Here is a 27,289-nt window from a genome sequence, read left to right as displayed (position 1 = left end):
AAGTTGTGTAGCTGGTTGGTTGAAAACCCATTTAAAAATATACCAGGTCTCTTTGATGTAAATACTGACACATGATAGGTTTGTGCAACAATGAACATGTCACTGTTCCACCATTATCTGCTAGGCAAGATTGAACTTCACATGCTGTGGAGTAGTGAAGCACTCAAGGGCAATATGACTCCTGGGACCAAACTGAAATGGATTGCTGCTATATAGAGCAATGGAATTACCGTGGGTGATGGCAGTTTCAGTGTGGTTTTTCAATTTTAGCCATTGCAACTATGCAGTTGACATTGGATTGGATCAAAGAAAGTGAAAAAATTGGTAAACAGATAGACCACTTACAGGAATAAACCTCTGCCTTCTCAGTACCTACTGAGGAAATGTTTACATCAAATTTAGGGGAGGAATTAGAAGTGAACTGCTTGGAAGTCACAGAGGGTAAACTGAATATTGTAGTGAGATGGGGAGGAGAGTTGTTGATAGGCATCAAGGGAGCACAACAGACCAAGAGTGCAGTGATATTTTTGCTAAGCTATCAAATCCTGTACTCAGTTGTTACAAGGGGGGTAAAAATTGTTGATGTATGCCTTAAGGCATGTACGGTTTCTGCTGTGGTTCCAAGTCATATTACAAGACTAAGGTGAAAATAGTGACTTGGGAGAACAACAGATTTAAAGCTGTTATGTCCAAAGTGTACAGAGCAGTTAATGCATTATGTTAATATAGCAAGGGTGGCACTATATAATCTCACTGAATTCTAGGAGTATTTGAGTGAGGAACTGATACAACCAACCTGGGTTCTGCAGGAATTTGTACAAAAGCTGTATTGGAGGGTACAATAAATTGGAGAGCCATTAGCAGAGTTATATGTGTAATATGAAGTGCAAGGTATGGTATTGTTTGTGTTGAGACCACAGTCATTTGAAGATTTATGAAGTGTATTAATCAAAGTTTGGTGCTGTATGTTATGTGGACATGAAATGAAAGGCAGAGACTGGGATATGGGATTCAAGGGCTACCTTACAGATAACAGGATGCCATGTAGGTGTTTTAGAAGTAGAGGTCCTGGCCATTTTAAACAAGGTTGTCCACACATCCAGTTGAAGAACAAGGAAGATTCTGACTGACTAGAGGTGAGCAATGGGATCAAAGCTAGAGTGAGGAGGCCCATAATAAGCGGTAGAATAGTGGCTTCATCTGTTGCTCCTATTCCATTTATTTGTCTTACGTGAATGACAAAGCAGTCTATGGTCTGCTTGACATAATGCAATGGAAGTGATCAATGGTTCATCATTTGCTATGTGTAGTACTTATAGATACGGTTAAGGGGAGGATTACCCGATACACTGCATGCATTTATTATATGATACAAACAAATTCAAAATAATTATTTCATATTTTGTATCATTTTAATAATATGTATGGCAGTTGTATTATTATTCTTCAAATAACTTGATTGTTTTTCACAATACTGGATTTATTTTGAAACTTACTTATGCAGTTTTATTTACATTTGAAGTCATCGACATTAAAACGGTTACTTACAGACTTTCACATCAACTTCAGAGATAAGATTATAGATAAGTAAGTCATTTGTTATGTGTAGGAATCACTTTGGTGTGTAAAGAATCTTTGTCCTTCTTAGTGTATTGTTTGAGGTTGCTGTTGTATACAGTCGGCAGGAAAAGTATGATGTGAAAGTTGGCTTTATATCACGTACATGCTGCATTGTGCCTGTAACTATTTTATTTGAAGAATAATTATTTGAAAGTTTGGAGTAAATGTGGTATTTGTGAAAATGAACACCTGTGACTTTTATTACTGGTGTTAAGAAATTCTGTTGCCAAAGAACCAATATCTTTCTGCATCATCAGGAATCTTAGAAACCTGAAGTCTACTGTGCTGACAAAGGGAAGAAAATGTATTCATTGTCAAGGAAATGAGATAAATGAAACTTGTTGCCTCTGTTCCTTATTGCTTACGAAATAAAGGAATATTTCATCTAAACCAGATCACTGTAAAAAATGAGTTTTAGAAAAACATTTTGAATTTTTTATTATTTTTTGTATTATAAGACATAAGAATATGGGTGTGTTAGTATATTAATACTGTGTGTATTAATACAATAAAATGTTGCAGTAACAGACTCAATAAACATAGAAATGTGTATGGGGCTGGAAATTCCAAAAAATACATTTTAATAAAGGACCTGTATCCTGGAGGGTAATTAGGGACTGGTATTAAACTGGTGACAAGAAAAGCATATATGGACTTTTGGGGATAAGAAATAAATTTCTTTTACAATACAGTGTTTTATTTGGTTTATTGTGTTGTGAAGAAAAAAATTTAGTAAAAATGACCAATACAGAGCCAAAGTTGGAAGTAGGAGCAGGTGGGGGTGAAGATTTAGCTGACATGGGAAACTTAGACAAAACAATTAAACAAGAAGATGAAATGTTTGAAGCAATAGAACAGAGGCATGATGATGTAAAAATTATGTTAGTGGGAATAGTACAATTTTTAAATAAGAATTTAATCAAAAATCAGGATCAATTTCAAAAAATGGGACAATCAATTATGAGTGTTAATTAGTCAGTTGCTAATCTCCAACTGTCTACAAACTAGAAAGTTGCAATTCTTGAACAGCTATTTGCAAATCAGATTCATAATCTTGAAGGGAAAGTAGGGGGTTTGGAAACGAGAGTTTTGGCTGTAGGAATGAGTGTGGGTGAAGTAGAATCTTAGCTGAGTAGTGAACTTAAACAAATAATAGAAATAATTAGAGCAGACAGAAATGAGTCCAAATTAACACTGAAAATAGTTATGCTGAAATAAAAAATATAGATGAAAATTTCAAAACTTGTACCACTAATGTTAAAACTAATATCAAATGAAATGTTTTCCTGTTGTGAAAGATAAATTCTTACCTAACAATCAAAAATAGATGAACTTCCAACCTTAGTTATTGATTACATGTTTGGAATCTGTCACTTCAAAGGATTTGTATGGAAAGAAGTATCTGAAATTTTCAAAACTGTATCTGTTTTTCAAAGATTATTAAGGTTTCACACTCAGTTACAGCTTAACTGCTGGTCAAAGTACCTGAATGAATTTTTTTTGTTAGCCATTTTATAAACAGCAGTATACAGGTTTGTAGTAATGTTATGAATGGATTTATGCACAACATCAAGTTCTGATCTGAAATTCTGTAATTTTCACTCACATTTTTGAGTCACTCATAAGAAATTACACAAACTTATTTTCAAGCAATACTGTAACAACGCTATTGAGTGATGTATCTAATTTGTATGTAATGCTTGTTTTTAATGAAAAATGTTATTTTGAGCTGACACTTGTTTCAAGAGAGAGAGTAACCATAATCGGTGAAAGTAAAGCCATATCAGTTTTTGTCCAGAGGTGATGTAATTTTAGTATGAAAGCAAATTTTAAAAAAATTGTTCAAATGTGTGTGAAATCTTATGGGACTTAACTACTAAGGTCATCAGTCTCTAAGCTTACACACTACTTAACCTAAATTATCCTAAGGACAAACATACACACCCATGCCCGAGGGAGGACTCGAACCTCTGCCGAATAAAGTGCCACAGAGAGCGGAGAGTAAGAAATGAAAGAAGCCATCTAACATCACTGGGTAGCAGTGAGGCATAGTGTAGTATGCCAATTTGTGTTCATGAGAGAACAAGTTACTTTCTTCCTTTTGCTATGGTGTGGGTAGTGCATGAATCTATATCAGTGGGTAGTGCATGGATCTAGGTCATATAGTACACTTTAATGATTTTGTTAAGTACTATCTAAATGATTTACTACCCTGTCCTATATGAACTGATTAACGATTTTGTAAGATTTGGGCAAGGTTAGTGGAGAGCTTTTAAATATTTAATGTTTTCTGTCATATTTAAATTTTCTTTGAAAACAAGATTAGCTATACTGTGCATTTTAAATTAATGTATGTAGTGATCAGTATACAAAAACTTTGGTAATCTTGGGGTAACTGGTGAACATTAGATATAGTAATAAAGCTAATGATGAAGGAAGAAAACAGAAATTATCAAAGCTAGTATTGAAGGCAGGGAATTCAGTGAAAGTAGTTGTGTAACTAGTTATGGTAAACAACAAGGTGTGTGGTTTGAGAATGGGTGAGTTAGCATGTAACTGGTGACTACTGTAGCAATAAATTGTGTATTCATGCAACTGAGACTGATAAAAATTTATCAAATTTTTCTCTATATTATACAGTTGTGGACCTTCCATTCCAAACCAGCATGTCTCGAATCAGCAAAACATTATTTTTCAACAAAATTTCTAGTGTTCAGTGAACTGATCTCATTCTCACACATAAAATATATTTCACACATATTAAATATATTTCACATGTTTTCATACACATATTTCACCTGTATGTCTAGCGAATTTTGCCCTGCAGTTTCATTATGAGGTAGTTCAACTTTTATGGCATTGTATCTCCCGAACTATGTGCTGTAAAGTGATATAATTTTGCAGGTACATCCAGTGGTATATGTGGCTACTGTCTGCGAAATGTGTTTGAATAGAATTAGTAGTAAAGAAATAGTAAATTAAAATGTCATGTATGATGCAGCAGTTTCTCATGTATCTCAGTGTTTATGATATCATATCTTTGGAACTGTGGTGTTGTACAATGCTATATTTTTGTAAGTACTTTCAATGGAAAATGTAGATACTACTGGCAAAAGCTCTTGCAAATAGAATAAGTAGCAATGAAGTAATGAATTTAAGCCTCTTGCATGATGCAGTAGTTTTACATCCATTCCGTGTTTGTCATATCTCCCAAACTAATTGTTGCAAATGATGTAACTTTTTTGGTAAATTCAGTGAATACTGTTAGAAAAATGTGCCAGTCATACTGTTGCTAGTAAAAAAGTAATAAATGTCTTGCTTCATGTGGCACTTTTACTGCATGAACAGTGACAATGTAGTAAATAAAAAACTTCTTTACTTTCATAATTTTATGGGGCTGTCAGTATGAAAAACGTTTGTAAAGATTTGAAACTGTGTGTAAAGTTTTTTGCAAGTCGCTAAGTCTCTCATTCTCAAATAATGGATGAGCAAATTATGGGTATTCTCATGCCGTAGCTACATTGCTTTTTCTCCCTCACTCCCCCACACCTTTGACACATAGGTGCTTCTTACCTCCACAGTGATTTCTCCCAGGTAGTACATGATATGTGTACCACATTTATTTGAAATTGATCTAGCGGCCTAGAGGAGACGTGGAACTTACGTATGTACATATATACATACAAATGTACACTGAGGTGACACAAGAAATGGGATAACCTCTAATATCATGGCGGACCTCCTTGTACCTAGCATGATACAGCATGGACTCAGGAATACTGAGCCTTCAGGCACTATAGCTACTCTTAATTGCAAAAGTGTTGGTGGCACAGGATTTTGTGCATGAAGTAATGTCTTGATTATGTCCCATAAATGTTCAATGGGATTCATGTCAGGTAATATGGGTAGTCAAATCATTTGCTCAAATTGTCCAGTATGTTCTCCAAACCACTCATGAACAGTTGTGGCTCGGTGACATGGCACATACTCATCCATAAAAATTGCATTGTTGTTTGGGAACATGGAGTCCATGAATGGCTGCAAATGGTCTCCAAGTAGATAAACATAACTACTTCCAGTCAATGTTCTGTTCAGATGGATCAGAAGATTGAGTCCATTCATTATAAGCAGAGCTTACAGTGTTATGGAACCACTACCAGCTTGCACAGTGCCTTGTTGACAACTGAGGTCCATGGACTCATGGGGTCTGTGCCACACTCAAAACCTACTCTCAGTTCTTACCAACTGAAATTGGGACTCATCTGACCAGGGCATGGTTTTCCAGTCATCTGGGGTCCAAACAATATAGTCATGAGTACAGGAGAGGTGTTGCAAGTGGAGTCATGCTATTAGTAAACACACTCACATCATTTGTCTGCTGCAATAGATCATTAACACCATATTTCACTTCACTGTCCTAATGGGTATGTTCGTCATACAGCCCACATTGATATCTGTGGTTATTTCGTGCAGTGCTGCTTGTATGTTACCACTGACAACTCTATGCAAACACCACTGCTCTCGGTCATTAAGTGAAGGCCATCAGCTTCTATGTTGTCCTTGGTGAGAGTTAATGCCTGAAATTGGTATTTTCAGCACACTCTTGACACTGTGTACATCAGAATAATGATTTTCCCAATGACTGCCACAATGGAATGTCCCATGCATCTAACTCCAACTACGATTCGGCATTAAAAGTCTATTAATTCCTGCCATGAAGCCATAATCACATAGGACACATGAATCACCTGAGTACAAATGATGGCTCTGCCAATGCACTGCCCGCGTATACCTTGTTTATGTAATACTACTGTCATCTATATATAAGCATATTGGTATCCCAAGACTTTTGCCAGCTTGGTGTATAAATTGTAGTGGGACACCCTCCTCTAACATCATCTTTTTTTATAGAAATAGACGATACCAGGAATATTTTCGAATCTTGTACAGGTTAAAATTATCTCAGCTGTTTAACTATAAGAATTTCACTTGATTTTGTATACGATACATTATAAATCAGGCTAAAAATCTAAAAAAGAAATTAATTTATTACAATCAATATGTATGAACTCTGTATGTATGGTTAAAATTACTCTTCTTTTAGAATATATAAAATATTGAAATATCTGGTATACTTAAAATTCCTATTATTATTTATGCAATCTTATGCTAACTATTAAATTTACTTCTGGATTCATTTACAAAATAAGGATATAACTTGGTGAAGATCCTTCTTCTATCAAGAAAGTTTGTAAACTCTTTTGTTTTGTAAACTCTTTGGAATATTGTTAGTACCGCAGAATGAGTTAAGGGTACTGGGTACGTCTCTGATGGAATATGATGTATTTTTATGTTTGGCAATAACAATGTCAGTTTGTGTTCTAAAGTGGAGATTGTAAAGTCAATGTGATATAGAAGAAAGTGGAAAAAAAAGCATGTGCAATCAGAAATCATGCAACAGGCATTCTTAATATTTATCTAATGATCTGGAACCCACAAAGTTAAAAAATGTCAGCCTCAAGAATCTACCCCCAGATGTACTGCAACCAACAACGAGAAAATGAAGATAAGGAAAAAAGTATTTTGTACATCTTACTCCTCTCGAAGCATTTGAAACTAAGCAATTAATCTCTCTGAAGAGACTGAAAAATTTACTGGTGATGTGTGGGAGGGTAAGATTAAAATTGGCGGCTCATCTGGGATCAGTTAACTGATAATGAAGTCTTGTCTATTGCAGAAGAAGAAGGGACAGCAAGTTGTGTCATTTGCAGTTTATATATAAATGAAGTCCCATTCACGCAAAGAAAGAAGACCCAAGGACTGCCCGACAAACAGTGACAAGATAGTATCAACAATGACGGAATAGATGAATTGAAAGAGGACTTTACAACTATGACAAAGGACATCAAAAGGCAAAGATAAGTACAAATTATTATGAAATTAATTTTTTTTTGTACTCATGTGATTACTATGAAAATGAATAGAGACAGGGGTAGCAGTGATGAAGTGAAAGCTGTTGGACCCAGCCAGGATGTGTTTGAACAAAGTGAATGCGAAGTCAGCAAAGAAACAGTAAAAACTGATATTTTGCAGTTCATTTTGGCAAAACTAGAGGAAATGAAGACGGATAACAATAGCAAATTTAGTGCACTTAATGAGCAGTTAACTGAAATAAGGACGGACAAAAACAGCAAATGTACTTCACTACAAGGACAATTAAGATACCTAAAAACTGAAAACAATAGTAAAATGGATATGTACAGTGTCAAATAGACCAACTTAGTAATCAGGTTTCAGAGCTAAAAATTGGCTTGTCAGAGGAATTAAAAGATGTGAATGAAAAAGTTGATGTCTTAGAACATAAATTTATTGTTTTGGAAAATGAGGTAGTAAGTGAATCTGCATGACAGACAAAGAATGTTAATGATGCCAGAGTTGAAAAGAAGGCTGTAGCAGAAAAAATGGAACAGAATTTGAGTAGTTTGGACTAAAAAAATTTTTAATGTTGAAAACAGTATGCAAACTAATGTAAATGTTTTAGATAAAAAAAATTTCAGCAGCTCAGGAAAATTGTATTCACAAAAATCTGTACTCAAAAAATGGTACTGCGTGGTCCAACATTCCAATGAAAAGTTTTCCATCAGACAATTTACATCCAGTGGATTTTCCGCTCCACTGTAGAGATAGTTTTGTGTCAGGTATGAGTGGCAATCAAAAAATTAAATTTGTTAAAAGATGACTTGAACGTGAAGCTCTGTCTTGGGTAAATCTAAATTTAGGTCAGTGGGAAATGTATCAAAGTTTCGAAAAAAGTTGGTTGGAAACTGACCAGGGGAGAATTAAAAGTGAATTTTTGAATATAATAGGGATGGTACTTTGAAAGAGTTTTGTAAGAACCAACTTAAGAAATTAATACACCTTGACAAACCGTTTGATGAAATTACATTGGCTGATGCACGAAAAAGGAGATTACCAGAAAGGCTGCTGTAGGATTTAGTACACAAACCTGATTATTGTCTTGAACAATTTTTACGATATGTTGACAGGCTGGATAGAGCAGTAGAAAGAAGCATGTACCATAACAATCAGAATGATAGAGATCACAATGGTAATAACTACAGAAACAGAGATAATGATAATTTATATCAGGGTCAAAATGGGAATAGATAATGGAATTTTGAACATCACCAGAATGGGAATAAAGGGGGTAACCATGGGCAATTTAATAGGAGAAAATCATACAGCTAACTAATTGGGAAACAGCAGTCCACCTCAATGAAGGTCCACAGTTTTGGGGCAGGAAACACAACAACCACAGTACCCACAAATTACACTTGCAATTAGATAATAGTAACAGTGTTAATAATGTGATACAAGTATCTGAAGTTGAACAGAAGAAACATCAAATTTCTCATTTATGTTTTAATCAAAAGTTTTTGGATATTATGTTTAATTATAGTGATGTACATACCAATCACAAACTAGAATGTTAGAGTAATGAGTATTTTGATGTTGTATGTACTAACGATTTCTTCACTTGGTCAGAAAACAGTGTTACTGATGTATGTAAAACAGGCGATGACTGTATTGGATCTGAATTAGGTGGTATTTTTGATGCAGAGATATAACTGGGGTTCATAAGTCTGAAACTGGTAGCTTACTGGAAATGAATGTAGGTGAGGTGTGTGACTTAGATGGTGATGAGACTTGCATTGCTAATGATGTTGCTGATGAAGTAATTTTGGAAGAATATGATGATGATAATGATGAGTATCAGGTAGCTGTGGAGTTTTAAGAATAATGAAGTTTCACAGTTGCTTGCAAATACAGATAAGGTAAGTGATGTGTGTGATGATGTAAGTAAGAGTCATGGTATACCAGTCCAGTCAAAGCAGTTTTTCATTGAGGTCATGCAAAGTGGTGATCCAAACAGTGAAGGTGAGTTACCTGTAAGCTAGAGAATGGAGCTGAAAACTTTTTGAAATTTGTTTGGGATCAGATTGATGATAACATATATAAATGTGCATTCTGGAATAAGTTAGTTGTGGTTAGTCAAAATTTGTATCAAAATTGGTGGAATGAGCTGAACAAAGATCTAAGTAGGAAGTGAAATTTTGACAGTAACATATTTTGTATTCCTTCTGTAATACCTGATGTTAGTTGTGCTGTGGAATCCATTCATTGTGTTCAATCTTTACCTGACAACATGAGTAATCAAAGTAATTCTATGATACCAGCAAAGTTGATAAAACCTTGCAACAACAGTGTGGATGTAGCATTTGATGAAATTGAAAGTGATCTTTTACATGAAGTATCTAATTTTTTGTTTTGTTTGTGTGTTCTTTTTCCATTGTCATGAATTCAGTATGTAAGATGATATGATTTCTAGAGTTCTATCTTATCCATTGACTGAGTTTAAATCTATTTGTAGATTCATAAAACTATATAATTGTGTTTAGCTTGTCATGAGTTTAGTATGTAAGATGATCTGATTTCTAAAGTTTTGTCTTATCTATTGAGTGAGTTAAAATCTATGATACATTATATAATTATCTTTGGTAATGGATTTGTGTTTTAGAATTTGATACATATATGCCTTGAGACTAAATGAGTAGATCCTTTTACAATTCTGAAATGGGACAATGTTCATAATTTGTACTATAAAAATTGGGGATAGTATCTTGGTATATCTGTATCACCTTGTTATTTCACTTTTTTTTCATTTCATTTAACTCTGTTTATTAATGTTGCGTATGTGAACACTTTTTAATCACACCTGACATAAATCCCATATAACTGACTTTGAAAAATGAATAGGGAGAGCATATCTTGTGTGATATGAATAAGGTATTGAACAGCATATTTAGTACACAAAACAATGTTTCAGGATTTTGATGTGAATGCTAGACAGTGAATTACCTTTTCTTTGGAGCATGCGATGAGAACACTAGGGAGGAAACTAAGAGATGTGGGGGATCCACTCCCCACACTGGTGCACGGCTGTACCCCGCTAGACAAGTCGACTTACAAGAGATCTTAGGTGCTGGGTAAGGTACTCTAGCATCTGTTAACTAAATCAGTGATGTGACTGAGATTTGTAAATTGTTAGCCAAGACTGCGAACAACAGTGTTATTTCACATAAATGCATGTTTCTTCAAGTAGGGGTGTCGACTCCTCAATATATTATGTGACTTTAAATCAGTATGATTTTTTTATCAGTTGTAAATGAATCTTCTAAGTCTTTATGAATGTAGGTTTCTTTATATTGAAAATTAGCAGATAGTGTGGAAGCAATTTACTAGTATAGGCAATATAACATAATGTATACATGTCTGATTTCATACACTGATTTTGGTCCTCAAGCTACTGAACTGTGTTATCATTCAAAGCTAACTATGACTCTGTTTACCTGTATTTATCCAGAATATTGTATCTGAGGTTGTGTATAGCTGGCTTTGGTTGGAGGAATTGGTGGCAAAGAAGTGTTTCCATGACTGGGATCAGGAGAAGGAGAACAGGTCTTTGACAAGTCCAACAGTGCTAAATTTGGCTCTGGGGCTAAAGGTGAGGTCTTTGGATAGGACTAAAACTTCTGTGGGGCTGAGAATTTTGGTGTGGAAAGGTTAATAATGATGTTACAGGAATGGGTTTGCTCTGGCTTTGGTGGAGTGTTGGTAAGGAGTTTTCAGGGAGGTGGCAAGTTGAAAAGATGAGTTGGGTAGGGTCTGTGTGCTATAAGCAGTTGATGAGAACACTGTGAGTAGGTTAGGGGTTGGATAGTGATGCACTGAGGTGGCAGTAGGATGTCAGCAGGTGGATAGCTCATGGGAATGGTGTCTGGAATGCACCTCCAGGTGCTGGAGAGCAAGGGATTCCTGTCTGCAACTCAACATGTCATCTTTACAGTGAGTAGCAGTGTATCATTTCCTTATATAATTGATATTCCAGCCTGGAGTTTCCACTCTTTGATATGTTAAAGTAATTGATTTCAATTCTGATACTGGAAATGATACAAAATTTCTAATGTGTTACATCTGTTCCTCAGCTGTTTAAGAAACAGGGGTATTTCATCCAAACTGGTTTGCTGTAAAAAACAATGTCTGGAAAGACAGATTAGAAAGGGAAGATCATTATCACTGATTAGTGAAGAATGATACTACAAGCACCAATCACTATGTCCGTTTCTCCTGTAGAATACTGGACACAGGAGTTGCAGAGTGACCAACTCTAGTAAACTGTATGTGTTGGGGGAAGTCACCATTAAGTTCAGGATCCAGAGTTTCACTTGAAATGTAAGGTGATGTTAGCACATCAGTTAGCTGTTTCTATTTCTTGGTTCTAACTTTATCCAACACATGAGCCACATTGTTGATTGTAGGGAACAGGAATTTTCATTCCTTTGTCATAAGGAGTGTAGACATAAATTTTGTGAGCATTCTTGTGCGTGACCAATCCATATTATAGGTGTCAGAGAAACAGATAAACAAGAGCCTGATAATTTTAGCCATCTAACTGCCAAGCAGGCTGCCCAGTTGTACCATGTATTTTAGTCATACCTGGATTTGCCTCCAAATGTTTTGGGGTTCACTAAAATTGCTGAATACAAGACTGAACTATCTGGATGTGCTTCCAAATGTTTTGGGGTTCACTAAATTTGGTGAGTACAAGATTGAGCTTACTGACAACAATCTCAACAGGCAACCATTATAAAAACTTTGTCCTCCAAGGATGAAACAACTTAAGTCTTTCATTGATGAAACACTTAAGACCCTCCTGTTCTCCATACTCTTCACCCTTATTTTTGGTGTCTAAAGCAGTTGGAGCAATTTGACCTGTTGTAGATTATCCTGCATTGAACAAGAAGATCATTTTACAGTCCACTCCACTGCCAATCTACATCCCTGTTTCTGCTGGTTGGTAAGGTTAAACTCTTCCCCACAGTGGATGTCATCCATACCTACTATAAGAGCCGGCCGAAGTGGCCGTGCGGTTAAAGGCGCTGCAGTCTGGAACCGCAAGACCGCTACGGTCGCAGGTTCGAATCCTGCCTCGGGCATGGATGTTTGTGATGTCCTTAGGTTAGTTAGGTTTAACTAGTTCTAAGTTCTAGGGGACTAATGACCTCAGCAGTTGAGTCCCATAGTGCTCAGAGCCATTTGAACCATTTGAACCTACTATAAGAATATTGAAAATACCAGGTCAATCAGAGGCTCCATGAGTGATTAAAATCTGTATGAATTTAACTGTGTTCCATTTGAGCTCTCAACCAGGGAAGCAATACTATCCCATTTGCTAGGTAGTATTTTTTGTATATCAGATTTAAATTTGCTGCCACTACCTGAATGACTTGGTTATCTTCAGCAAGAATTTTTTGAGCATGTTAGGCACGTCAAGGAGCTCTTGTGTTGGTTAAGGGAGATGGGGCTCACAGTCAGCCTTCTAAGGAAAAATTTACTGTCACACATCATTTTTGAACACACAGTTTCTCTCCAGGGCATTACTGTCAATTGGAGCAGTGTTGAAGCTATTCGTAACTGTCAAGTACCTGAGTCCCAAGGATGCAAGGTTCATCAGGATGATAAATTTTTTTGGAAGTTCATATCTAACATCACCTAAATTGCAGATTCGTTGAAAGAATTGACAAAGAAAAGAAGGAAATTCGAGTGGTGTCCTTCGCAAAAAGTGACCTTTGAGGGTCTTAAGATGGCGCTAGCAACAGCGTCTTATTAACAATTCCTGAGTTTCCAAAGGAATTTATAGTTCAGTCTGAAGCACCTGTGATGGGTGTGGCAGCTATCTTTTTGGAAGAACACCCATTAGGGAGATGCCAGATAGGGTATGGCTCTTGCAGTTTGTTGACATTAGAAGTTAAATATCCAGTTTACAAATTAAAATTGTTGGGTTGTGCTGTTTGCCCTCAAGAAATTCTAGATATATCTGGAGCATCATCAGTTCATTCTTGAAATGGGATAACCAGACCCTTAGCTGGGTACTAGGAAGACTGAGGTGGACGGAGTGCATTGCCAGGTGGGCAGTCTGGATCTCCACCTGCCAGTTTACAGTGAATCACATACACAAAGTGGAAAGTGTTATTGCTGATGGCATTATTTGTATGTTTGTGGAAGATGATAATGAACACTCTAGTGGACAGACATGTCAACGAAGCAGTCAATGGGAAATAATGTCCATTAGTGCTGCACACACCCATAAGCAAGGGTTGTTTAAGGACATTGTGAAACACCAGGATTCTAACATTAGGTTAAGGGAAAGCAGGGTAAAAATGAAGATAAATGGAAGAATTTAGCCTTATAATTTAAATGGTAGTGTTCTGTGTTGTCCAGTCAGGCAAAATAAATGGATCAAAATAGTTTTGCCATCTGAACTAATACCAGTCATATTTATTACCACAAGTCACCAACTGGTATTCATTTCCAGACACTTGAAACTCAGATGAATGCAGAGAATTTTTTCTGGCACATCATGGACAAAGAGATCAAGATGTGGGTCCAGTCTTGTAAAATCTGTGCAGTAAGTAAGCCAACAATGAGTACGTGACAGGGATTTTTAACTTCCATGGAGAGGGTGTGCATAGATTTTGTACATAGATTATGTAGGCCCCTTTCCATAGTCATAAGCCAGAAATAGGTTCACTCTGTTTTGTATAGATGCCTTTACCCACTTTTTCTGTTTGTTACTAATGCATAATGCTACCATGCAAGGGAGCTGCAGTCCCATATTACCCTAAACCTACATTCCAGAGCATGTTAACCACAGCTTGTACTCTGCCCTCATAGCCTACCACCATCAGGTTCATTCCAGGTGGAATCAGTCACTTAATTGGTTGGCTTTTGTCTTCAATATTGCTGCCCAAGAATCTCATAAGCAAACTTCTGCCAGCCTTATGTTTGCATGCAAGTCCAAATCACTGCTAGACAATGTGTGATAGTTCTACCAACTGTTGCCTAAACAAATTGATGCAGTGCAAAATTTTGACATTTGGAAGTGGGCAAGGGCTAATCTGAAGCACAGTCTTTCACAGAGATGCCCAGAGATACAAGAGGAGGTGGTCATATGATCTCAGTATGGGTGGCAGGGTCTGGGTGCAGAACTTTCTGGTGGTGACTAAGGAGAATGTAAACAGAAATTGGGAAGTTGCTGCCATAGATTATGTAGCTGGTACAAATTCTCTGGTTTGTAACTCCAGTCACTATACTGGTCAAAATCCCACAAAGCAGAAGATTTTTCTGTGTTTATTTATCCCAAACTAAACCTGTAAGAAATAGTCTAAGAAGTAATTTATATTCATTTTGATCCAATGTAAGGAAAACAATGAACTTATTAAAATTGTTGTGCCTATTTGAACTGCCACTGATTTATGTATAAATATAGATTTTTTAATGTGCATTAAATTTCATATTCCTGAAGAAGTCATGATAGTTCTGTAAGCTCTGTCCCGATCTCAACATGTGCTGTTTTTTGTATTTTTTTAAGCTTATGCCTTTATAATTAACGGGAGTCACGAAAATGGTAAAATAAAGAAAGAGCTGCTTCAGCAAGGTCATTTGAACAATATGTCTTAATTGTAGTCCCACCATTGAGTACAGAAATGAACATTGTTTGTCTGAATTGCCCTGCCCAGAAACTTGCTCCCATGGAGATGTTTTGAGGGTAGGAGGATGTGCTGTGATGGACACAGCACCATGACACTAGTCCGTTTAGGAGGTTGTGCTGTGATGGACACAGCACCACTACACTTGTGCCCCTTGGGCAAGTTTGAATTTTGCGGTGGCCACCATGACTGCCTACTGAGTGATAGGGGAAATGAGGTCAGTGTGGGCCTTAGAGCAGCAAGGTACTCGCAGACAGTATGACTCCTGGGCCTGAGCTGAGAACATTGGATGGGTGGTTCGGTCGGTGATCGCTTCCAGATAGAGCAGTGTCCTTAGCACAGATGACACACTTGGATGTCTTGTCAAATGTGGTGGAGGTTCTCTTACATGGCCACATTAACAAGTTCCAAGATGCATTGTATATGCTAATAAAGGACACCAAGAAGAGCTTTCATAATCATGTGTTCAGGGCAACCCTGAGTATGTATACTGTAAAATTGCCATTTGTCTTTTTCTTATTTGAGTACTGGTGCCACTGGCAGCTTTAATGTGGCTTTTCAGTTTTGGTTGTAGTACCTATCCAGTTGAATCCTATCTGTTAAATTTTGATGTTGTCCACAAAGTCTGTGCCTTTTTTTGATTTGGCCATTGCAAATAACAAACTTGTTTGTGTTTTTTAAAACTTGTGCTGATTGGAGGCAATATCTGTGTTGATTGTATGAATATTGTTATTAAGTATTGTACTAAGTTGATTGTTCTAGTAAAATTCATTAAGGATAACCCATTTAGGCAACCAGCCTTTCCACCCTTCTGTTACTCTGTTGCAATGTTAAAATTCAAAATTCATGAATATATATCTGTTATTATGATATTTATAATTAAATACAGGGTGTAACAAAAAGGAATGACCAAATTTTCAGGAAATATTCCTCACGCGTAGAGGAGCTTGAATTATCCAGCAAAAGTTGCGTTTCTGATGATTAATGTGATTATGAAGAGAAGTAGAAATAAGCTCTAACATCAAAGTGTTTGTGGACCCATGTCCATATAACATTCTTTCTTCTTCTACAGGTGAGAAATGTTTCCTGGAAGTTTAGCCATACCCTTTTGTTACACTCTGTGTATCTGAAATTATATATGTCTGTAATTATGTAGCTTATTCCATTGTATATGTGGGCAATTGTGGATGAGGATAAAGATTCTGATTCTGGTGGGTGTCATACCATATCAATGACAACCAGTTTCAAACTATACAGGAGTTACTGTTGTCAGTGTATGTAACAGCATCTCAGACAGTGGTCCAGCAATAATTGTGAAGAGAGCTTGCAATCAGGTCCTTCACAAAAGGCCATTGCTCACAGTGACCTTTAAAATTGCACATCTTCATTGGGCCAAATGGCACAGAAACTCAATAGTAACTGACTTATGGCATGTTGTGCAACCCGATGAGAGTAGTGATTTTGTCTCTTTTCAAATAAAGCAAGATTTTGAGTGCACTTATTGCATGTTGAACTTACAGTGTGTGGATGCCATAATTCAGGACAGAGGTGGTTACGAGATGTTTTGGGGGTGTACTATGACTGGAGCTCAGTCCTTTGGGTTACCATGGACACAAACCAGGTTGTTAATTTAGCATACTTAGCATACTTGGTGACCAAGTGCTGCCCTTCCTTGCACATTTTGATGATGAGTACACCGTGAACACTACTGTCCTTTAAGATGAAAACAGTCATGTTCACAAAGCTGGATGCGTACATTCCTCATTTGACAAACACTTAGGCTCCCTGTTGCACCTCTACTGGCCTGATAAAAAGCCCAATCATTATGCGATAGAAACTACTTGGGTCTATTTGGAACAATGGGTGAAATGATTCCAGCAGTTTGATAGCTCTGTTGGATCTAATCATCAATGAGTAACTTCAGCTGGATTAGCATACTGGTGGAAACTTGTGAACTCTCTTCCTCAGTGAACTGAGGCCATTATCAATGCTAGAGGCCTGTTACAAGGTATTAGTGTTGTGTCCCCAGGTGGTGACTAATTTCTTGTGCAGTATGTTTAATATACATGATGTCTAGAAATAATTAATGGGTATCCATATATAATTTGCATTCTGTTGATTTCCAAGTCAAAGGTCTCTTTATCAGAGAGTTTGGGCTCTGCTGACTTGTGTATTATTTAGTCTGTCCACTTGTTTTATTGGTCAGCAATGAATACTCTTTATGCAGACTTGATGTTTATTGTGAGCTGTGAGGTGCAAATGTTGCCTCCATAAGAAGTTAGTAGATGTCTTTAGCAGCTGCATCAAGAGAGAGTGAAAAAGTCACAATTTCATCTGGAAGTGCTAAATAGTAAATAATCAGACACTTCACTTTACAGCTTAACATCATTGTATTATCAACATCTTTCCTAGTCATTTCAAGCGAGCAATTTTTGCTTGAACAGAATAGCAGTGGTTATATGCTATCTTGTTATGTCTGTTTGAAATGTAATCATAAAAACGTTAGTTTGGTATGGAAATTACTGTTGTCCATGTATAATGCTTTCTGAACACAGATTATGGTACCCGCATCTCATATTAGTTTATTGAACATCAATGAAAGTTATTTTGAATGTCGATGAAAGACATATTTTGTCTCACACAGTACTTGAACAATGGAGGGTTATGAGAACACAGAGTCGAGAGTACAAGTCTCGATGGGATGACAAACATTAGACAAGTAAAATACACAGTGTGAAGTTGTATAGACAAAGTTGTCTCACCAGCCGAGTTCTTGCGTGCCATGTCCTCAGCGCTGGAGGTCTTGCGCTGCTCGATGCGCAGGTTGGGGATGTTGAAGGGTGGCACGTGCATGTTATCTGAGCTGTACTGGTGGCGCAGCGGGCGGTGGCGCTCTGGGCTCGGCAGTGTCAGGTTGTCCAACTTCAGTTTGTTGCGCTGGTTCCTGTGGACACCGCACATCCACATCACTACTCGAGTCCTCTCTCTCCTCACCCACTCTCCACTGTTGCAGCCTGTGACTAATGACTTGTTTGTCTATGTGATTGTCATATATATACAGACACACACACATTATATATACTGACGGAAAAAGAAAAGGAGTTGTGCGACATAAACTAAAGTTGGCAGGCATGTTTCTACATCTGAGAGATGTCTAGATGCTATTCAGGTTTGCTTTAAAGAGACACTGTAATGGTCATGATTATTATTTATCTTTGCAATCGGACATGGTGAGTTGATATTAGCCAAGAATGCCTTTAAGGTGACAAAGACGCCATTATCAACACCTCACTGAGCTTGAACAGGGTCATGTAATTGGGCTACGAGAAGCTGGTTGTTCCTTCTGTGATACTGCAGAAAGACTTGGCAGAAATGTTTCCATTGTACATGACATCCGGCAGCGATATTCTCGAGAATGTACAGTCACAACAAGACCATGTTCCGGATGAACACGTGTCACTATCGAGAGGGAAGACCATCGTGTTCGATGTGTGGCTGTGGCGCATCGTACTGCATCTGCAGCAGCGATGTGAACAGCAGTTGGCGCCACCGTGACACAGCGAACTGTTACAAATCGGTTACTTCAAGGACATCTCCAAGCCAGAATGTAATGTGTATTCCACTGACCCCAAACAACTGCCATTTGTGACTACAGTGGTATCAAGCGACAGCTCGCTGGATGATTTCTGTTGTGTTTTCTGATGATGGGTGATTCTGCCTTGGTGCCAATGATGTACATGTTGGTTAGAAGGGGGCCAGTTGAAGTCTTGCAATCAACCTGTCTGCATGTTAGACACACTGACCTACACCAGTAGTTATGGTCTATGGTGCCATTTCATATGACAGCAGGAGAAATGTCATGGCTATTTCATGCAAATATTATGTCGATCTGTTGGTTTGACCTGTTTTGCTGTCATTCATGCGGCATTCCAGGATATTTTCCATATTTTCCAGCAGGATAATGCCTGCCCACTGCTGCAGACCCAACACGCTCTACAGAGTATCGAAATGTTGCCTCGGCTCACTCGATCACCAGGTCAGTCTCCAACTGAGCACATATTGAATATCAATTACGACAACTCCAATGTCATCCACAGACAGCATTAACCATCCACATTTTGACTGATCTAAGTGCAACAGTCATGGAACTCCATCCTACAACCTGACATCCGGCATATGTACAAAACAATGCATGCATGTTTCCATTCAACACAGTGGTGGTTACACCACTTATTAATATACCAGCATTTCCCATTTGCAGCTGTTTATGTCGCACTTATATTAACCTGTGATCTTGCAATGTTGATCACTTAAATACATAAGTGTATTCTCGAAATTTAATAACTACATTAATTTTTTCGTTGTTGCGATTTTGCTAAATGGGGACAAATATCAGGAAACGATCCCGAGAAGATTAGTAACAAATTAGTACCCATTCAGAAACGCGTTTCAGGGACGGTACACCCACTAGAAGATGGAGATGTAAATATCTTCATCAGTATAGGTTTCAGTGACTGAAAGCACGCAAGGAAACACAGCAGGCAAGTGGAAATGTTTTAGTTCCACACTCCAGAGGGCAGTGAGGTTTAGCTCCATCATGTAGTAGCCACATTGCCCTTTGTACCAATAAAGGCACATCATCCAGCAGGAGCGGCAGTGTCACACGCAGAAGTGCAGATATGCCTTGACTGCAAGGCGTTGTGGAAGAATGACTGGTCCCGTGAGGCGGTCGCCAATAACCCTAGACCACACATTGAGCTGAACTGGTGTTGATGGCTTGCTGTCGTCATACCATGGCCATTCTACAAAGCCCACATGTGGGCGTTACGAAGGATGATGGTATTGCCTCTCGTAAAGGTAGCCTCATCTGTGAGTAGGATGGATGACAGAATTCCCAGCACTACGGTGACCAGAGTGACTAGCAGCAACAAAACTGTCGCCACAGAGCCAAGTCTGTATTTAATAAGGTCTGTATACATTGTAAGTGATACAGACAGTGGCAGCTGTCGTGAAGAATATTTCACACTTGTTGTCTGGCACCGGCCGTGATGGCCGAGCGGTTCTAGGCGCTGTAGTCTGGAACCGCGCGACCGCTACAGTCGCAGGTTCGAATCCTGCCTCGGGCATGGATGTGTGTGATGTCCTTAGGTTAGTTAGGTTTAAGTAGTTCTAAGTTCTAGGGGACTGATGACCTTAGAAGTTAAGTCCCATAGTGCTCAGAGACATTTGAACCATTCTTGTTGCTGTCTGGCCTATCCCATACTCGCAGGCCACCTGTCTGGTGCTGACACTACAGTCACTGTCAAAGATATTTTATCTCCACCTTCAAGGGGATGTGACTACCATATGTGCCTACCATATGTCCATATGACCTTTTTTGCTCCTAATCTTTCAGTGATCTTTTCCTACTGTTTTCTCCATTTATCACAATAACCTTAAATTACTACATTTACAAATTTGTCAAGTTATTAGAGGAGATAAAAACAAACATTTTTGTTATGTGACACAGATTTCAAAGGTACACCGTTTCTCCAGTTGGACCCTTGAAGACTTTGATGCTGGACTTTATTTTTTTAGCCCAACGTTCACAACTGTTTTGACTTTTTCATTGATAACCGAATCTGATTTGCAACAGAATTAAATCCTAATGCTATGAAGGTTGGGATTTCATTACGGCTAGCAGTGGCCACATCCCTGGATAAACAATTACATTGTTATTGTTTGCATGATTTAGTATTTAGATGAAAGTTTCTACTGATGTTTGCGCGTTCTTGAGGGCAGACACTAAATACCTCCAATCGAAATGTGTGGAACGCCCAGCATGACACACGCATGCATCCATTCAAATATCAGGAGGTGCAAGAGCTGTCAGTTAACGACTTTCTCTACTGCGTACAATTCTACCGGTGGATTTACATCAAATTCCAAAGATTTCTTTCTTCTAGACGTGTATTTTGTTTACTGTTGAGGGTGCGTTCACAAGGGAAGGAATATTGAACAGCCATGTCTGGGAGTTGGAAAATCCTGAGGCGACACGCAACTATGTGGGCTGGTATTGTTCACGGCTGAACCCTTTGCCTTACACGCTAGGTGGAGGAAATTACTATACCTTTTACCATAAAGTGCTACCGGAAATGCTGGAGAGTGTCAATGATAATGGTTCCAACATGACGGGACCCCACTCTACTTTGCCGTTGACGTAAGAGGAACATTCAGACATTGTTTTCCCCCAGTTGTTGGTTTGGGAGGGATGGGCCAGTATCGAAACCAGCACGTTCTCTTGGCCTCAACCCTATGGCTTTTTTTAGTGGGAGGGGATCAAGCGTTAGTGTGTGAGGCAACGACAGACACTCCAGAAGAGTTGATTGCCTGGTAGGTTGAAGCTGTAGCCATTATTTGTAAAACACGTGGTGGTTTCCAGTGTGTTAGGACAATTATTAGCATGAAAATGCCAGTTGTGTATTAATGTAAACGGACGACATTTGCAGAAATGTCTCCAAATAAATATTCATCACATGGCAGTTTGGAAACCGTATCTGAACATCACTAGCGTCAAAACTTTCATGGTCACCTGGGGAAGGGGGGGACATTTTTGCTACATAAAAAAGTATTACTTCTTACCTTGTGTAAACGCTCTAAAATTTTGTATATGTACAGTAAATTTTTTACACCCTGTATATTATAAACATAAAAAAGAGAAAATATTGTGTGTTAGTACGTGTAGTACAATTGAACGCTTATGTATAGAAAAACGTGCAAATAATGTAAACATCAAAAACTGACACTGAAGATGCTTTAAATAAAATGAAAAGCGTCTAGTCCTAATAAGACTTTCGACTGTCGTAAATGACAGAACAATTCCCGTATTATTTGAACAGAGAAACATTTGTCATCAGGAGATAATGCAATCCAAGAAGAAAGTACTTGGTGGAGCAGTAAAACTATCTGTGTGAATTAATTTCTACAATTGTCTATCAAAACTGTTTAGTTTCAACAAAAATTAGTCCACGCAATAGGAGCATTCGTAATTTCCACATTGAAATAAGCTGCGACTTACCAGATCATGAAATAAATGGGTGGTGACATTTCTCTGAGATCATGGGAGAATGAATTTCACGGAATTTCTCGAACATTACGAAATAACGGTCGTTTTCGTCCTCGGAGAAGCACCACAACAAGGTAAAAATGGTTCAAATGGGTCTGAGCACTATGGGACTTAACAGCTGAGGTCATGAGTCCACTAGAACTTACAACTACTTAATCCTAACTATCCCAAGGACATCACACATATCCACGCCCGAGGCAGGATTAGAACCTGCGATCCTAGCAGCAGCGTGGTTCCGAACTAAAGCGCCTAGAACCGCTCAGCCACAGCGGCCAGCCAACAAGGTAAATTTGAGGACTTCATGTGAAGGCTGAGGAGCTTTGTCAAATGGGATGGACAGTGATCTGATAACTCCGATTCAGTAACAATGTAACATGACTAGAGTTCTGCCTGTCGGGATAGGTAAAGACTAATCTGCATGGGAAAAATTTTCGAGTTGACAACAATATCGTTGCATGTGCGACGAAAGTGGCATAACGACCAGTCTGAAGGGTTTTGCTGCGGTACATTCTTGAAGTGCAAACAAAACTGGCTGTATGCATGTCTCGTACATTGTGCATCATTTCAAAAGAGGTAGCTGCGTGGTTAAAGGCGCCATGTCACGGACTGCGCGGCTCCTCCCGCCGGAGGTTCGAGTCCTCCCTCGGGCATGGGTGTGTGTGTTGTTATTAGCATAAGTTAGTTTAAGTAGTGTGTAAATCTAGGGAACGATGACCTCAGTAGTTTGGTCCCTTAGGAATTCACACACATTTCAACTAAAGAGGTTAAGAAACAGTGCTTCTACTTGCTAAATTTCATTGTTCTAGTACACAGTATTACCGAGTAGATCTGATGTACTATTTGAGTGTCCTTTTTTGCTTGGATGAGTCCTGTACACATAAGTTACAAAACTAGCTAGAAGAATGATTACAGTTTTTTTGACAGTGGAATGGTGATTCTACATACGAGGGCTATTCCGAAAGTAAGGTCCGATAGGTCACGAAATGGAAACGACTATGAAAATCCGATAAAGCTTTGCACAGATGTGTTGGGTAGTGTCTCTAGTATAACCCCAGTTAGCATCACGTCGCTCTTCTCATTTCTGAGCTCGCAGTGAGTGCGTAAAGATGTCTAGAAAATAGTGTCTGCCGCCAAGTACGGGGGCCTGGTGAGAAATTTCCCCTGAAGCTATGCAGCTAACATTACATAACTGTCGTGCTGTTTCGTCTTCAAGACAATTCTCAGCCGCATTCTGCAGGGGCAATGAAGATGCTCCTGCATCGTTTTCAAATGGAAATGTGAGAGTACCCACAATACAGCCCGTAATTGTCTCCCTCTGAGTTTCAGCTCTGGTCACATGAACCGCTGGTTATGAAGACAACATTTCGGCACAAGACAACGAGCCGTAGGCAAGCGTAGAGAATTGGCGGAGAGCACTGGCGGCTGCCTTCTATAGCGAGGGTATGGGAAAGTTGGTACAACGCTACGATACACGTCTAAGTCGGGTCGGCGACTATGGAGATAAGTAGCTGCAAGGTGTATCTAACTGTTGCAAATAAAACATTTTTGATTTTTACCGTGGTTTCCATTTCGCGACCTATCGGACCTTACTTTCGGAATAGCCCTCGTATATTGTAACAAAACAAGACCTACAGGTTTGGGAGGGCAGTAGAGGGTATGTTGAGAAGCACCACGAGTTAGTAACTCAGGTCTGGAAACGTCGTCCAACGATACTGCATAACGTCGAATCCGTTAGGACAGCGCCTGTCACAAGGCCACCCTTCTGGCAACAAACAGCGGTTTGGACGCTGATGTGTCGTAAGCAGACTCGACGTTGAATCTTGAGCGTCCTGGGGTCGCAGCGAGGCTCACGAGAAAGACTCGTTGGCCTCGGGTCGCTGCTCGTGACGTGAGCCGCCAAGTACCTGACGCTGCCGTCAGATGACAAACTCAGCGAGCTGTTCTTTTCAACACGTCAAAATGACTGCAATGTATTTAAGATATTGTCGGACTTGTTACGCACACTATCATTTTTGCACTCTGCTCAGACAGCAGGTTGTATAGATTTTATGTCTATGAATGTATATATGAGCTTTTATCTGACGAGGGGACTTGATGGACTGGCTATGTTCGATGTTCGATTTCCTTTACGTGTATTCATAGAACATGAAAGTCTGTGCCCAGCCATCAGTTTACTAAATCAGTGCGACACACTTTGAAAAGGCAGAACATTTCAAAGGTGTTTCGCAGAATGCGTAACGTCGAAGACTGGTCATGGCAGAGTCTCTGGTTTGAATCTTCTTAACAACATTCTTTTCTACTTGTATTTAAATTCTATATTTTTTTTCAAGTGGAAATGATAATACAGAAATAATGAATTATAATTTTCTACCGAAAATAGTCATTGTTTTTTTTTTTAATATGGGTCACATAGAATATGGAATGACTCATATTCTTCAATAATACTGCAGAAAGAATTTTCACTCTGTAGCGAAGTTCCGCTGAAATGAAACTTCTTCACAGATTGAAACCAGATTATTCTGTCAGGTAGTTTCGTCAATAATATTGGTGCATTTCATATGCTCGTTTCTCCATGGAGTGAAGAAAGAAAGCCGGCCGGAGTGGCCGAGCTACAGTCTGGAACCGCGCGACCGCTACGCTCGCAGGTTCGAATCCTACCTCGGGCATGGATGTGTGTGATGTCCTTAGGTTAGTTAGGTTTAAGTAGTTCTAAGTTCTGGACCTCAGAAGTTAAGTCCCATAGTGCTTTGAGCCATTTGCACAATTTTTTGAAGAAAGAAAAAATAGTGGATATTAGCCGTAAACATAGGAGATATAGAGACAAATTCATAGTCGAGTATTATTGACGTATGTAAGTTATTTCATATGTCTATATCAAATTTCAATTTGTTTCATATGACCCATAATTTAAAATGATGTTACTTTCATTACAGAATTACGGTTATGTATTTCTTTATTACAATTTCAACCTGACAAAGATACACATTTTAAATAAAAGTAAAACAAATTACAGGTAGTTCGAACCAGAAACCCTTCCATCACTGGTCTGCGGCACTACGCACTCAGCTACAGGCATCTACGAAACAGGTGTGAAATGTTTTACAGCAGAGTACGCGCTGATATGAAATGTGAAATGCTTTGCACTTAACGGCTGTCGGAAATCAACTCATTTTCAGAGGCAACTTGTTTGAGTTTTTCTTTTCTTGAAGAACTGTGCAGCACTGCTTTAGGAAACTGATGTCTAGGCACAGATTTTCAGATCCAATAATATACGTAAAGAAAATCGAACATGGGCAGTTCACAAGGTCCCCCTAAAACGTCACATATACGCTGACAGGTTAAAATCCATACAACCTGCTTTCCGACCAGAGTGCCACAATAATTCAAATACGTTGCAGTCATTATCACATCTCGAAGAGAACGATTGGCTGAATGTGTCTCGGGAAATACAGTTCTTTCACCGTGTGGTTTCCATCTTTTCGCCAGGGTGAAAGTAGATCAGGGGAGAAGAGGCTCTGCATCGAAGAGAACGTTCACACGGCACTTCTCGGATGGCTCCGCGACCAACGGTGGGATTTCTATCGTCAAGGGACTAAGTAATTGAAAGAAGCAGAATGTTGTGACCGTTCTTTTCAGAGACTTTGCGACTATGTTGAAAAATAATGTCGTGTGTCTGTGTCACTTTGAAGTGTAGCGCAGTGTTCTATAAAAGTTACTTGGCCTGCCATAGCAATGGGTAATTTACTATATTATAAATCGCCTCCTAGTCAAAAAGTGTTATTATTAATAGTGAAATACTGTTATTTGTATGAACATGATTCTCAGCCTTTTCGTTCTCTCTCGCCCTCTCTTTCTTTAAACAGTTGTAGCATGTTAACAAATCCGGTTGAGAAACTTAATGATTTCAGTTTTCTCCATATATTTTAATCTCGTCAGTCATTAAATCACAAATTGTGTACTGAAATTTTATAATAAACCTTAAATGTTCCGTTATATGCTTTCCATTGGAAAAATTTCTAAAATACTATTTTGGTGGATTAATTATAATAAACTTTTGTCTGGTGGGGTCCATACCACAGGTTCAGTCTACGGGTATGAAGATTTTAAGTACTGCCCTGTTCTGGGCACAAGCTCCTATCTTGAGTTCGTTCCTCATGATATCTTCTATTATTCCTTAAAATTTGTCAGTATCGACTGGAGTGAGGTAAGACAGCCAGTGTAAAACGTTGACTTTCCTGAACGGACCTCGGTGTGAATCTCTAGTGGTGGCGAGGGAGGATGGGGGGAGGGGGTGGGAAGAGAGGGTTGGGTGAAGGCTATCTGTACGCACCTGTCGATGTGGTCGAGCATCTCCTGCAGTACCTCGAGGAGGTTGGTGAACTGGTCGAGGTTGAGGCTGGGGTTGACGGTCTGCGGCAGCAGCGACGGCATCACGCGGGTCGCCATCAGGTTCACCGACAGGCCGTACTTCTTGTCGCTCAGCATCAGCCGGTAGATGTCTGCGGCACAAAGAGCACCCCTCCTCACCACGTGCTCCTCTGTTTCACACTGTTCACTGCAATCTCATAGACAAATGTTTGCAAGAGCTGCAACACTGAGAAAGGATGAATTCTAAGTCAGATATCTAGAAGACTGTACATCCACACGTACACTCCGTAAGATACCTAAGTGTGTATCACTCCCACCCTCTTTTCCTGTTCCCATCACAAATGGTACGCAGGAACACGATCGTTGCTAGGCCTCCATGTAAGCTCGAATGTCTCTAATGTTACCTTCAAGATCTTTTTTCGAGATATACCTAGGAGAAGGTAATACAGTGGTCGACCCTTCTAGGAGCGTACACTTCTGGAATTTTTATAGTAAACAGTAACGTGATTTAGAACACCTCCACGGCAGTGATGCCACAGGAGCTGGATGAGCATATCCGTGACTCCTCCATTCTAATTAAACAAAC

General features: G+C 38.8%; 1 protein-coding gene across 1 annotated transcript in view; it reads right to left on the bottom strand.

The window, feature by feature from the left end:
* Positions 1 to 27,289, bottom strand: part of LOC126260294 (SCY1-like protein 2) — a 963,146-nt gene that overhangs the window by 78,820 nt on the left and 857,037 nt on the right. The window contains exons 13-14 of the mRNA XM_049957618.1: positions 26,666 to 26,834; positions 17,993 to 18,174 (exon numbers count right to left, since the gene is read on the bottom strand). Coding sequence (XP_049813575.1) covers positions 17,993 to 18,174; positions 26,666 to 26,834 — 351 coding nt within the window. The remainder of the gene's footprint in view (positions 1 to 17,992; positions 18,175 to 26,665; positions 26,835 to 27,289) is intronic.

Source organism: Schistocerca nitens, chromosome 5 (assembly GCF_023898315.1).
Source record: "Schistocerca nitens isolate TAMUIC-IGC-003100 chromosome 5, iqSchNite1.1, whole genome shotgun sequence".
Lineage (NCBI taxonomy): Eukaryota > Metazoa > Arthropoda > Insecta > Orthoptera > Acrididae > Schistocerca > Schistocerca nitens.
The sequence above is the reverse complement of the archived record's forward strand: the minus strand, read 5'-3'. Positions and strand labels throughout refer to the sequence as shown.